Genomic DNA, 13,780 nt, shown 5'->3' with positions numbered 1-13,780 from the left:
TTTGACTTTCTCTTTTCCTTTTAATTTATGATTAATATTTTAGCGTGAGAGAATCAAACCTCTAACATCGGTTAAATTGATGAGAAGTACAATGAAATCATATAAATAAAAACGGAAGATCAACAAGTATCCTATGTGAAGAAGATGCCATTGAATAAAGATCGTGCAATTTGCAATATTTAGCTTGTAAATTAAAGCCGTACAAATTATACCTAAGATATCCAAAATAGGTTTATATATAAGCATGTGCGCTTATTATGTGAATTTTTCTTTTCATTCCACAAGTCGGACAATCCAATCTTCTTTTTTTTAGTTAAACGATATTTGAGAGTGAAGATTAATGTCACGCGCGCATACACGTGATATATGACGCTTTTTTATTCTATATGTCTTTATAAAGTATAAGCTTAGGGGTGAATCATAGATTACGTCGTCTTAATCTCACATATATATATATATATATTAACCATTCTAGTGAATGACTGCATAGGGTATAGTGCATTATTTTCCATGTGTATGACTCACTAAGTGCATTTAATGTTCATATTTACTTAATAGTTTTCAATTAAGAAAGAAAAGGGTACAAATTCAAGTTATGGGATGCATGTTATATTGCTTCTAAATCAAACTTACTACTTAATATTTTAAACACCATATGTTTCAGTTGAGTGATAATTACAAGCAACACCACACACTACATTTTTCACTAACCATTAGCCCCCTCCTCAACTATTAATTTTAATATTTTGTCCTTACTGTCTTCTAGTTTTGATACTTTTTTTAACGTTAGCGATGGAAGGTTCAAACAACAAATCATATGGTTGTTAACATATTAGTATATATCTTAGTTGGTTTATGCTCACTTTAGCTACTACTTTTAATCGATAATATTCATAGCGAATCTAAATAACGACTTAAATAATGATTTATAAGAGTTTTTTAGAAGATAGAATCATAAATATACCAAAATCTTTAAAATAATTTGTTTTCAAATATAGCAAAATGAATAAGAATATTTACAAATATAGTAAAATATCACTAAGATAGTTTCCATTATTGAGATGGACTATAAATTTGTATTATATTTATAAATATTTATATCAATTTTATCATTTAAATTAAGTTTTCATATAGAACTCTATACGATTTACATACAAAAACAATTTTAAATATAGTAATTTAGTGGGAGAAAATCAAAACAGAAATAAGCAAGAGACATTTTTAAATATAGTAAAATAAACTAAAATATTTACAAACATTAGTAAAATTATAGATTTATAGAAAAACTTTTATCACTATCTATCAATATCATTGATAGAAGCATATCAGTGTCTATCAACGTCTATTATCGATAGAATTTGATATTTTGCTATATTTCGTTAATAACAAGTCAAATTTGTCGTTTTTTTTATAATTTTAATATAAGAAGTAGAATTATTTAATTTTTACAACAACGTACAACCCATTTACATTTTCTAAGCATTTATATTTTAAACATAAGCATATATTTTGATGTATAAAATATCCCAAAAACAAAACCCTAAAAGCAAGGCAGGTGTGTGTTGAAAGAGAGGAGTTTTAGGGAGGGAGGGAGGGAGAGAGTGTGTGTGTGTGTGTGAGATTATCATAAATGAGTCAAAACCTTGACCCATAACAAGAAAAAAAGAAAACGAAATACCCATTTTACCCCCCTTCTAATACTAACCCCAAATTTCCCCAATTTTGGATTTCTCAAAACTCATAATATATTAATTTAAATTCTGACAAAGGCAGTGGAATAGAAGCTGTGGGAATGGAATAGAAGCTGAATTTTGGGACTCCGAGGAATTCATCACTCTTCAAAATTAAAAATCTTCATAAATTAATCTCATTGACATCTCTACCTACATTAATATATATATATATATATATATATATATATATGATATTAATTACTATTGTTGGATTTAACTAATGAGTATCGAAAGTCGTTTTTTAGGTCCATGTTTCCATGTCTTGATTTCAAATATTAATCCTTTGAAAAACTCTAAACTTTTCTTCATTACCCACCATATTAAATCCTAATTATTATTATTATTATTATTATTATTAACCTTAACTTAATTAATTGAAAATCTAAATCAAAAAACGAATCCAAGAAAAATCTCCCTCTTCCTCTTCCTCTTCCTCTTCCTCTTCCTCTTCCTCTTCCTCTTCCCAAATCTCCAGATTCCCCCATTTCCATAATCAAATTTCGTTTTTAAGTAATAAAGTTTCAATTTTTATCTTATCATGTGGGGTTCTTAAAAATCTCATCTTTTTTCAAGTTATGAACTTAAAATTAGTAATTTAAATTGAAAAAGGAAAAAAAAATACATATTTTTAATTTTCTTGGTATATGTTTTGTTAATTAAATTGGTACTATAGAAAAAAGGGCTTTTTCTTTAAGAGTCACCACAAATAGCGGCTGATCCCTCGGAGGGAAACCCCCTTCAAAGGAACCATATATTGCCTTCAATTCAACTCAACTTTCTTCACACTCTTCTCTAAATTTTAATTACATGAATTACAACAACCTCTCTCTCTTCTCTTTTGCTCTTCAATTTTTAGTTATCTTCTTCCTTTTCACTACTCTCACTGCCCCCTCTTTTTAGGGTTTTCTTACTTACAAAGCAAGTTCACAACTTTAGGTTTTTTTCTTTTTTTTCACTCTCTCGCCCTCTTTTTAGGGTTTGTTATTATATATATTTTTAATGGAGGAGAGAAATGATAGTGACAAAGTAGAAGAGGTAATGTTGCCAGGGTTTCGTTTTCATCCAACCGATGAAGAACTTGTTGGGTTTTACCTAAAGAGAAAGATTCAACAAAAACCTCTTCTTATTGAACTCATCAAACAAATTGACATCTACAAATATGATCCCTGGGATTTGCCAAGTAAGTAAATTTTTCTCGAAACACATCTTTCATCGTTCCAAAATCACTTTCAAATACGTTGTTATGTCATGCAGACTACTGATATCTTTGTTTCTTTTGGTGTGTTTAGAGCTGGGTGGTACTGGAGAAAAAGAATGGTATTTCTATTGTCCAAGAGATAGAAAATATAGGAATAGTGCAAGGCCAAACCGAGTAACTGGAGCTGGGTTTTGGAAGGCCACAGGAACTGACCGTCCCATTTACTCTTCTGATGGAACCAAGTGCATTGGACTCAAGAAATCACTTGTTTTCTATAAAGGAAGAGCTGCTAAAGGTGTCAAAACTGATTGGATGATGCATGAGTTTCGTCTACCTTCTCTCAATGATCCACTTCCAACTAAAAGGCTCATTGACAAGCCCATTCCTCCCAATGTAAGTCTTCTAAACCCATCTTCCCTTTTTTTCATTTTCATTTCATCAGAACAACTAGTTCAGTTCCTGTTATGCATGCAATGTGTTAACTAGTTGTTATATCTTGGTACATCTTTCATACTAGACATATGTCTAGCTCAGCTTGTCGACAAATTTGAACATAACTCAATTAGCTAAAATCTTGATGACTTAAGCCAGATGACTACGTTCAAATTTCAGAATCTTGTTTTGGTTATAATGTGTTTGAGTAATGGTGTTGTTATGAGGAAAGAATAATTTAGAAAATATTGTGTTTTGTGTGTGCAGGATTCATGGGCAATATGTAGGATATTCAAGAAAACCAATTCCACAGCTCAAAGAGCTTTATCTCTTTCATCTAACAATATGATCCCACCATTATTATCTGAAACCAACACATCTGATGATAATAATAATAATAATAGTCATCATCAAAATCCTTATAATAATTTTCCCACAAAATTTCCCACTTTACCCTCCTTTGAATCCCACCAATATTCTTCCATTTCCAACAATAATATTACTTACCCTAATTTTGACTTTGTTGCCTCATGTAAGCCATTCAACTCTCAAATAATTTCCAATAATAGATCATTCTCTCATCTCCCAATTTTGGCTGAACCACCACCACCACCACCATCCAACACCACTGACCAAGAAAAATGTAGAGTTGATCTTTCTTCAATTTTGCTCAACATGTCGTCATCAGTGCTTGGAGATTTTGGGATTATGAAGCCTAATGACACCGTAGATTTGCATGCTCAACATCAACAGTTCATGAACAATAATTATCCACAAACATTTTCACATGATCAAATGCAAGGAGCTGCTAGTGATCAGTTTGTTGGAGCCATAAGATCCAATGTTATTGGATCTTATCCTTTGAATATTACTGATTTGGGGAAGCCAAATTTTATATGGGATTCTTCTTCTTCATGCCCTAGTGAAGTTTCAACAAGTTTGTCTACAACTAATTGCTACACTTGATGATGGAGTTAGTTGAGTATGTAGAATAATCTTAAGTGCTTTTGTTTTTCTATATTTAGGGTCCTTAATTATTGTAGTTTTAGCTACGAATAGCTTAAATAGGGCTTAGATTTAATTAATATGGTAGGGAAAATGGTCTTGAGTTTATTTGTAAAAGCTCTTGTATCATATGGGATAATGTTTATTTTTGTAAACTCACTTATAGTGTTTTTATAAAAAAATTGTCCAAAATATCTAAGTTAAGTTGACGAGTATATGTCTAACAATCTCTTCCATCACTTACACACAACTATATTTTTTACAATATTTTATTTGACTTGTTAATCTTGAATATAGGTCGGTTAAGGATAATAAAGAAAACCTTGTCATTTTCACAAAATGATATAATATTGTTCACTCTTATAATTCGCATTACACCGTAGTCGTTAATCTATTTCTATGTCAATTGAGTTATACTCCTCTATTTATGTCTTGACTTTTAATAAAAGATGTTTAAAACATCAAACATAATCAAAGTTTAGAATTAAAGTTTATAGATCGGACTTCCTCGAAAACTTGGCAAGCTCGAGAGCATCAATTCAGTTAGTGTAGGCTTAGAAAAATGCCTTTATATATACCCATGGTTACATAATTGCACATAATAATATAATTATGATACAAATAAAGACTTTCATCTTTTCTATACTTTTATTTTCTCTCAATCCATCTTATGCCAAGCCAACCCTCTAATCAAATATTCCACATTTTTCATATTTATAAAGCTATAATATTATAAACTTTCATAGCCCGGGAGATTTTAAAATTTTATTTTCAAATGGCCACTTTTACTTTCTCCAATCATACACCTTATATAAACATATATGACTTTGAATAAATGGATATATTGACTCACCAAACTTCCTTGACCATATACATTAAAAAAATTACTTTTTTTTTGTTCGAAACTTCCAATAGAAATAACACTTTATTATGCAACAATTTAATTAGTCCTTATACTACGAAAATTTAGAGTTACTCTACCTTGTAATTTTTACAACAATATAATCCTTAGTTATCATGAAAATACTACAAGAATTGTGTCAAACATGTTTATAAATTATCAATCAAAACAAACAATTCGATTTCAGGAACTTTTTCACAATAGAAACTAATAATGTTAAAGTCTTGGAGGAGTAAATTATTAAACATTCGAAGTTACAAGGATTAAATCGTTACGCCCAACTAAATTATTACTACTTTTATACAACTTCAAACCAATAATCCTACTGATGAACCTATAAATTATAATCCTCCCTCAAACATCAGCCAGATAACAGTTTAATTCAAAAGAGAGAGAGAGAGAGATAAATGGAAGGGAAACAAAGCGATGTGGTGTTGTTTGGAACATGGTATAGCTCATACTGCACTAGAATTGTGCTAGCACTCAAGATCAAAGGCATAGACTTTGAATACATTGAAGAAGATTTAGCAAACAAGAGTGAATTGCTTCTCAAGTACAATCCAGTTCATCAAAAAGTCCCTGTACTCGTCCACAAAGGAAACCCGATTGCAGAATCCTTTGTCATTCTTGAATACATAGAAGAGCAATGGAACCACCATCCCAAAATTCTTCCCGACCATCCTTATGAAAGAGCCAAACTTCGCTTCTGGGCTCAATTCTATGATCAAAAGGTTTGATCTTAATCAATCTCGTTTTTCCCTTCTTTATTATTTAATTTGCCATCACAATTCAGAGGAATGTTCTGTTTTTATGATATTTCAGATTATCTTGGGTGCCTTGCCTATCCTCAAATCCATAGGAGAAGAAAGAGAGAGAGCCGTTGAGGAGCAATCAAAATTGATAAGGGTATTTGAAGATGGAATGAAGAAAGATTTTCCTGGAAAATTTCCATTCTACCATGGAAAAAGCTTGGGATTACTTGATATCGTTGTTGGGCCTAATGCTTGCAACTATTTGGCACTGTTTGAGGTTGTTGGAGATGTAATTGATTCGAAAAGAAACCCTGATTTTTTCACATGGGTGGATGCTTTGAAGGAACATCCTCTGATTAAGGAAGCTCTTCCTGCTCACCATAAAATGGTGCAGAAACTGAAAGAGAAGATCGCTCTAAAGCCTAAAGATAGCTGAACCAACACCATATGAACATATTATGAAGGGATCATAATGCAGTTCATTAGGACTATACGTTGGTTACTAAATTACGAATGAATGCATGAATGCAAGAATACGTGTGCCAGTGTGTTTTTTTCATAAATAAAAATCCTTCGTGAAGGTATTTCACCAGTCATGTGATTTATTTCAGTAATTCATACCTCCATAAGGGTCAAAATGCACGATAAATAAGACCCTGCTTGATTAACATTTGATTTTTAATTTTTCTTTAAAAGTTGGACTTGTTATCTTGCAATTATTTACAATATTTTTCATATTTTATAAGAAGACCGCTGTTGAATTTGTAGTCAAATTCTACCAACAAAAACAAGTATTAAGAACCAATTTTGTTTTGTTTTAGAAAAACAAATTGGTTTGGTTTTGAAAACACTGGACAACAAAGTTAAGAAACATAAGTTAGTAGTGTCTATAGAGTTGTAATTTTCTATGAAGTATCGCTTTCTAGACGATTCATACCAAAAAGAGGGTTTGCAATGGATTTTTGTTGGGGAATATTTGATCTATTGAACGTATATTTCATTCTAGAAAGTGTAATAATTTTTTGGGAACTTTACATTTGAACGAAAAAAGACATTTCAATACTGTTTTCTGTTCTAAACTGTGAAAAAAAATAGACTGTTAAAAGGGAAAAAGCAGAAGTGAGGGTTCCAAGTGGACCTTTCTGTTTATAGATGTAAGTTGATCCAGTTTTTGGTTGCACCACAATAGTTGGTTGATGGTCAATCTTGTCATCCTCAGCACTCTTGAAATTAATTTGAGGTCAACCTGAAGAATGAGAAGTATTAATGAATAACTCAGTCCAGCTTCTTCTAGCTTTCTCAACTTCTCCGCAGAACATCTACGGCGGCATCTCATAAGGTCTTTCAGCTTTCTCTCTGCCTACATTACCAGAAAACAGAATTTGTTAGGTATATGGGATGAGAGAAAGCCATTGCTAGGCTATTGATGAATAAGATTAGTAAGGCAACCTTCTGAAACTGAGCTTGTATGCTGGCCAGTAAAAGCTGACGATTTTCTGTATCTTGAAATTCAATTTGATGCTTTCTGTTCAGTTTTAGGATACTTTGAACATCATCTTTATCAGAAAGAAGAACTTCATAGAAAACGCACATTGATTTCTCTATGGTTTCTGTTACAAAATTACTGGAATACCCATCCTCATCTTCCCATTCTCTTCCTTCAGCTTCAGCAGAACCATCATCTGAAGAACAATTACGTAGGTATCACTATCTGAACCTCAAAATTTGCTAAATGTGTTGAATATTCTACCTTTGATGGGTGGAACTAGCAGAAGAGAACGAAATATGCAGCGATTTTGGACATAGTTTTCAACTCTGTTGCCCTGAAACCTTTCTTCCTCCATGAATCTTTTCAGCATAACTTGAAAAAGTTGGAAATCACTAGCGACTTGGTTATAACGATGAATGCTTTGCGAGTCATATCGTTGCAGGTCAATGGATTTCCTAAGCTGCCATTGCAGAATTTCCCAGGAAAGACAAACTTGTCCGACGTACACTAGTTCTATGTCCCTAAGTAAATCTCCTATGAATTCAAGTCTTGTGTCAGTTCCCAGCCTCCGAGCTTTTCCGAACCATAATGACGGATTCTGTGAGTTATGTGATGAAACTGGTGGCATTGGATATTGCAGCTGCAGCAAACCTACAGAATTGAAATGTATTGCAATGTTAAAAGTATCAAGAAATTAAACTATACTTCATTGAACATGGTGTTAGTACATGTGGTACTACGTTATCAAAATATGCAAGTCTTGTTCATGGAAATATAGCAAAATATTAATTCAAATATTAAGTAGACAAAAAGGAAAAAGTAAGAACTTTTTCGAAGTATATAGATGATGATGAGTACTCACCAATGGCATGCATGCTCTGATTGTTTAAGACATCGAGGTTCCACATTTTCTCTGCATAAGTCTTGTAGGCCTTTTGTATCTCTCCCATCACTTCTTCATACTTCAATTTTTCATAAATTGTTTCTGCTGTCTCAGTTTCCTCTTCAAAAATTGTTGGAAGTCCTCCAGTTCTTGAATTTTTCAGCTCCATCTCAAGCTGATGTACTATATCCTGATGATCTGGTTGATAGTTTAGCTCATACATATTATCAAATTTTAAAATGAAGCCTTTCTCCAGCAAATTCGTTTCTGTTGATTTCTCTGCAACGTTGACAGTTTCTTCCTCTTTCTGAGCCAACTTATTGAGAGAGTCAAGTTGCTTGTTTTCCTCGGTATTGATCTCTTTGCAAGACAAATCATCAACCTGATCGTGATTGATCTTTGGAGAGCTGTTGGTGGAGTCCCCTACAGATTCTGAATCAGATGGAGGGGGACAATCTTCCCAAAACACTTGAACTTCTGGTTCAGCCAATGAATCAAACACATCGGAAGCATTATTTTTTGAACCAACATCAAGAATTTCGCCACTACATTTCAAGCCACCAGAATTTCTTCCCTTGGATTGAATAAGAGAAATAGCAGAATCAGCATTACCCATTTCAAAATTCTCCCTACCACAAGTAAAAGACGAGATAGTTTCCACAGAAACAGAGCATAAAACAGAATTCCTCGTTTTCCCTCTGTTTTCACAATCCATTTCCATTTCACTACTCCCCTTCTCCTGAAATTCAGAGAGTTCAAAAAGGACTCGATTTTTCTCCAGAAACTCATCTCTTTGATCATCCTTCTGAAATCTTTAGACAACCAAAACAGAGAGAAGAACCGATTAAAAACATGAGAAGGAAAAATGCATACCTCTAGAAAGCTAAATAAAAACGAACCTGAAAACGTAATGTTGAACTAATCGGAAGGCAAAAAAGAGGAATTTGTGAAGAAAAATTCTGAAGGGCAGAAGGACGGGAAGCATATTGCAAAGAGAAATTGTCTTGAGTAATAACGTTCGAGGAAGAAAGAAACGAAGAAGTGGGTTAAAGGGAGCAAGTTTGCTTGAGGGTATCATCATAATGAAATTAAGGTAATCCATGGAGAATTAGTGTTGATTAAAAGCGAAGTTATAGAGACAGAGAAACTGAGATGGAGACGCTGCCTCTAATCTTCAACTAAAATGAAGGGAAGACGATGGACGTTTCCGCCAAGTTTGAACCTCAATTTCTTTGAATGTTTTTAATGTTTCTCTTATACCCTCAAAATTCTTTGAAATAAAAATTCCCCAACACTCAAATTTTCGACTTTCATAATTGTAACAATGGTATGAATTTAAGAGTGATTTTTTAATGTTTGAAGGAGGTGATAAGTGACGATTTAAAAATGTTATTTTGTAGGTGTATCATTCATTTAAATATGACAAGAGTTTTAAATCTAAATTTTTACTACATATTTGTCCTAAACGATCACTTGTAACAGAGAGGAAAACAAACGAAGGACGAACATACATGTAAAGGGTAATAAAAATAAGAGAAGAAGAGGTGAATTGGTGGTTAGTAACAAAAGGCACGATTGAGTGATGACTAATGAAAGAGATTAGAAGTATGTTATAAAGTTTATCTAGAACGCAACCGTATCAAATGAAATTAAAGGAAGACAAATACTATTATTTTGTGTCTATTTGAATCTTATTAGCGAATGAGTTATCTATCAACTATTACTATTCTAAAGTTTCTTGAATCATTGCAACAAAAAAATAAAATTTTGATTTCATTTCCTAATCGGGTGGGAAAAGAGTTATTGAAGAAGTGTTACGATAAAAATGTATTTGGGGAAGAGTTATGTAGGTAGTGTTATGTAATTTATTTATATATATATTTAATTCATATTGTAATATGATACGCAAATTGTTGTAAGTAATTATTTGCGAATAATTTTTTTTAATTCATATTTTAAATCCAAAACACAAATTTTGTATATTTAATTTACCAAATCATCTTAGTTTTCGTAAAATAATTTGTCTTAATTTATTTAATTACGACATTCATTTTCAACATTTTTTAAGTATTTGCTACGTTTCAGTAAATTGATTTTTATGAATGTAACACGCAACTCATAAACATGTAAATAAGTGTAAACAACAACTGGAAATTTGAAGTATCGGAGACAATGAGATTGAGATTGATATCAAAATTTAATTACCTTCTATCAACTTTATGTTCGAATTCATTTCAATATATTTGTGGAATTTTATGGTGATATCAAAATTTTAGTTTCACAAATATATTGATATGAATTCAAACATAGAGTTGATTGAATGTAATTAAATTATCTAATTCAAGAATAAAGAAAGAAATTAAAATTTTAATAATGTAATGGTATCAAATTCATAAATTAAAATAAATTATATTTTTAAAATAAAAAAATAGAGTTAACAAAATTCACAAATATAAAAATTGTAAATGAAAAAAAAATTGATTAAAGAAAAGTTGAGGAAGGATTTAAAGAAATTAAGGTTACAATAATCTTTTTCCAAAACAAGGGTTCCATCCCTTTGTAACCATTTCCTAAACATACCCTAATAGATTGATGGGCTCCTTTTATTCGATTGAGGTACTCACAAATAACCCGTGTGGTGCCAAACTCAACAAAATATATATCTATATATATGTGTATATAGAAAAAGCAAAGAAACAGCAGAGAATAAGACCTTGTATTTTAGTAAAGGTAGTGAATAGAGCACAAGATTTTCTAGAGACAACGAACATGTTTATGCATATCCTAACAAAATTTCAGATTGCATATCCTCCTAACAAATCCCCCTCTCTCTTTCCATAATCCCAAACATTAATTATGTCCAATACACAGACAAAATTTATACCTTCATATCATTCACTTTAACTTACTAGAAAAAAGAAGTTTCTTTATCATATTTCATCAATCCCTCCACTTCAGATGAACATGGCGATTGTAAGGAACAATTAATCAATTCTATGGGCTCTGTTTCGAGTCATTTCCACCATTTTCTTCACTACTCTGAGAGGCTCTGTTTTTCTCCGTTTTTCCTCCCATGTATTTGTTATTATGCATCCAAACTCTCAGCACCCGCTTTCCTATTCCAATTTCTTTACAAAATTCCTCCACTAATCTTTCTTCACTTTTCCCAATTCTCCATCCCATTTTCTCCGAAAACAATTGCATCTTTTCCTTCTGCTCCCCGCTGAATTTCGTCCTCTTCCTCTTCCTCTGTTTCCGCCTCAATTCCTCCTCCTCCTCCGCTGCCGCTCCGGTGCTCAATGCCATCAACATATGGGGCCCGGAGAATTGAACTGGCGGTGGGATATGCGAAATCGGTAGAGGGATCGGTGAGGAAGGACTTTGCGATTTGATTCTGCTCGACCTCGGCGACGGCGGTGCACAAAGACGATATGGGTAGTAACGACGGTTAGGCCAAGGATCGTCCGATTCACGACGGTGGAAATTCCGATGACAACCACAAGCGGCGCAATTTAAAGAAGTGGGATCGGTGGGTGTAGAGGTAATGGAAGGCATAAACTCTCCGCAACCGTCGAGGGCATGGCCGCCGACAGCGGCGGCGTGATTCTTGAGACATTCTTTGTAAGAGATGAGCATAGAATTGGAATTTGAATTTGAGGTAAGCGTAATTAAGAGATGTGGGAAATTTGGAAATTGGGTGATGCTCAATTTATGGTGTGTGACATATATAATTTAATTTAGTTGCTTTTTGCACTCATAGAATGACTGGGAAATGGGGATTATGGAATCCAATTTTGCATTAGACGATAATGATGACGATGAAGAATAATGAAACGACGTGACGGTGACGACAATGATGATTAGGAACTAAATTTTGACCAATTTGAAGCATAATAAATAATAAGATTAACATAATCTAAACTTAATATGCGTTATTATTTCTAAAAATGGAGAGGAGGAGAAAAGAAGAGCAAGAAGGTGGGAAACTTGATAACCACTTGTTAATGGAAAAAAAGGAAATTTAGGGTATTTGATTGATTGAAAATTAGGAGGATGTAAATAAATCCTTTGAAATTTGATATGATATGTACCCGACAATTAATTGCTATTTGGTGACTAATTAGATATGTGTGTAATGTGTTGTTGTTGAATAATGTGTTTTAATTAATGATATTTTATTTTCCATAATCTGATCTGGTCGGTCACTCCTCCATTTGTTCCCCCGTGCTAATACGTGTCTTTTTAAAACAAATATTTCTAATCTCTCAAACTTTTCCAACTTAGATTAATTCCAACTAAGTATTTTACTTTCTTTAAAAAAAATTAAAAATATCTACCTTGTTTTTCTTATACTTTATATAACCTACGACAATTTTGAAATCGAAAAAAGACTTATAGATTCATAATAATAAATATAAAAGATTGTTTCAGTTAATATACAACGACTACACGTAGGCAACAATCATCATACCTAATCGTGTAGGAAATTTGATAAATTTAAAAAGAATATGTTGTCTAATTATTTGATGGGTTTTGATTAAGAAAACTTCAAATTAAATTAAAGAAAAATATAGATTGAAAAAAACAACTTTGAATTGAATGTAAGATTTAATAGAAGAAAGTAAAGTGGTATTAATATTTATAAAGAGAGTTGAATAAATAAAATAATGATAGTTATCCAAAAACGGAAAAAAGAGATAAGAATATAGAAAAGTAAATTAGATTGTGGTGGACAGGTGTCAAAAAGAGAGAGGTTAGGACAATGGAGGGACATAGGGCATTTGTATATTTTGGGGTTAGTGGCATAATCAAAACCATTAAGAAACATAATTAAGGGAATTAATCTTATATTAAAAAGGAGGATAATTGAGGTAGATGACAGGACAGGATTTTTCTTTTTCTTTTTTTTTTTTTTTTTGTCTGATATCATATGATAATTTGGTGAGTTGTGACATATTAATTATTTAATTAATTAGAAATGCAAAACTTTACGGCTTAGGTCTTAGCTTTTTGTAATGTAAGTTTGAAAGAAATGACATTATGAAAACAAAAAAAAAAAGGAAACAAAGGCGTGCTAAGATCAAATGGGTTTGGCCTTGGTGTGCGGTGCCGCCGTAGTGATAAGGCCTACGGGATTTGCAAATGTAATGATCTTCTTCATGTGCCTATGGGATTTCCCAATATAATCATCTTCATCTTCCTCCATTTCTTCTATTATTCTGCTAATAATTGAACCATTTCTCTTTAACAAATCATCCTAATTTGTTTCTCAACCTTTTTTTGTTTGATTCTTTGCTTCTTATTGTTTTCTCCCTCGTGATATGGTGTACTCGTAATGAGATACATTTACAAAGAAGGTTACATAATTATCAAGACTTTTCTTTAAG

At 32.2% G+C, this 13,780-nt stretch overlaps 4 protein-coding genes across 6 annotated transcripts; 2 read left to right on the top strand and 2 right to left on the bottom strand.

Moving 5' to 3' along the window:
* The first annotated feature begins 2,527 nt into the window (after positions 1-2,527).
* LOC103489112 (protein FEZ) lies at positions 2,528-4,583 on the top strand. The gene is made up of 3 exons (XM_008448122.3): positions 2,528-2,913; positions 3,023-3,324; positions 3,631-4,583. The coding sequence occupies exons 1-3, from the start codon at positions 2,733-2,735 to the stop codon at positions 4,327-4,329; spliced, it is 1,182 nt and encodes a 393-aa protein (XP_008446344.2). The 5' UTR covers positions 2,528-2,732; the 3' UTR covers positions 4,330-4,583.
* Positions 4,584-5,561: 978 nt separating this feature from the next.
* LOC103489113 (glutathione S-transferase U10-like) lies at positions 5,562-6,987 on the top strand. Its single transcript, XM_008448123.3, has 2 exons — positions 5,562-6,000; positions 6,092-6,987. Exons 1-2 carry the CDS (start codon positions 5,677-5,679, stop codon positions 6,455-6,457), a joined length of 690 nt encoding a protein of 229 aa, XP_008446345.1. The 5' UTR covers positions 5,562-5,676; the 3' UTR covers positions 6,458-6,987.
* A 27-nt stretch (positions 6,988-7,014) lies between these two features.
* On the bottom strand, positions 7,015-9,697 carry LOC103489114 (uncharacterized). Of its 3 annotated transcripts, none has more exons than XM_008448125.3 (6): positions 9,293-9,697; positions 8,373-9,205; positions 7,772-8,161; positions 7,613-7,703; positions 7,471-7,523; positions 7,015-7,381 (listed from the first exon to the last, which is right to left on the bottom strand). In XM_008448125.3, the coding sequence occupies exons 1-6, from the start codon at positions 9,493-9,495 to the stop codon at positions 7,341-7,343; spliced, it is 1,611 nt and encodes a 536-aa protein (XP_008446347.2). In that variant the 5' UTR covers positions 9,496-9,697; the 3' UTR covers positions 7,015-7,340. The 3 variants fall into 3 exon arrangements, with proteins under 3 accessions (XP_008446347.2, XP_008446348.2, XP_008446346.2); XM_008448126.3 differs by having other exon boundaries at positions 7,471-7,517; XM_008448124.3 differs by having other exon boundaries at positions 7,471-7,703; positions 9,293-9,696.
* Positions 9,698-11,092: 1,395 nt separating this feature from the next.
* LOC103489117 (zinc-finger homeodomain protein 9) lies at positions 11,093-12,459 on the bottom strand. Its single transcript, XM_008448127.3, has one exon. It carries the CDS (start codon positions 12,027-12,029, stop codon positions 11,388-11,390), a length of 642 nt encoding a protein of 213 aa, XP_008446349.2. The 5' UTR covers positions 12,030-12,459; the 3' UTR covers positions 11,093-11,387.
* Between the last annotated feature and the right edge of the window lie 1,321 nt (positions 12,460-13,780).

The sequence above is a fragment of the Cucumis melo genome, chromosome 10 (genome assembly GCF_025177605.1).
Source record: "Cucumis melo cultivar AY chromosome 10, USDA_Cmelo_AY_1.0, whole genome shotgun sequence".
Classification (NCBI taxonomy): Eukaryota; Viridiplantae; Streptophyta; class Magnoliopsida; order Cucurbitales; family Cucurbitaceae; genus Cucumis; species Cucumis melo.
The sequence above is the reverse complement of the archived record's forward strand: the minus strand, read 5'-3'. Positions and strand labels throughout refer to the sequence as shown.

Bases quoted from the DNA above. Each gene is read 5' to 3' on its own strand.
- LOC103489112 (XM_008448122.3), top strand. From the start codon at position 2,733: ATGGAGGAGAGAAATGATAGTGACAAAGTAGAAGAGGTAATGTTGCCA. The intron at 2,914-3,022 runs GTAAGTAAATTT...TGGTGTGTTTAG, and splicing joins TGATCCCTGGGATTTGCCAA to AGCTGGGTGGTACTGGAGAA. The intron at 3,325-3,630 runs GTAAGTCTTCTA...TTGTGTGTGCAG, and splicing joins ACAAGCCCATTCCTCCCAAT to GATTCATGGGCAATATGTAG.
- LOC103489117 (XM_008448127.3), bottom strand. From the start codon at position 12,029: ATGCTCATCTCTTACAAAGAATGTCTCAAGAATCACGCCGCCGCTGTC.
- LOC103489113 (XM_008448123.3), top strand. From the start codon at position 5,677: ATGGAAGGGAAACAAAGCGATGTGGTGTTGTTTGGAACATGGTATAGC. The intron at 6,001-6,091 runs GTTTGATCTTAA...ATGATATTTCAG, and splicing joins CTCAATTCTATGATCAAAAG to ATTATCTTGGGTGCCTTGCC.
- LOC103489114 (XM_008448124.3), bottom strand. From the start codon at position 9,495: ATGGATTACCTTAATTTCATTATGATGATACCCTCAAGCAAACTTGCT. The intron at 9,206-9,292 runs GTTCGTTTTTAT...GGTTGTCTAAAG, and splicing joins GTTCAACATTACGTTTTCAG to ATTTCAGAAGGATGATCAAA. The intron at 8,162-8,372 runs GTGAGTACTCAT...TCAATTCTGTAG, and splicing joins TCAGAGCATGCATGCCATTG to GTTTGCTGCAGCTGCAATAT.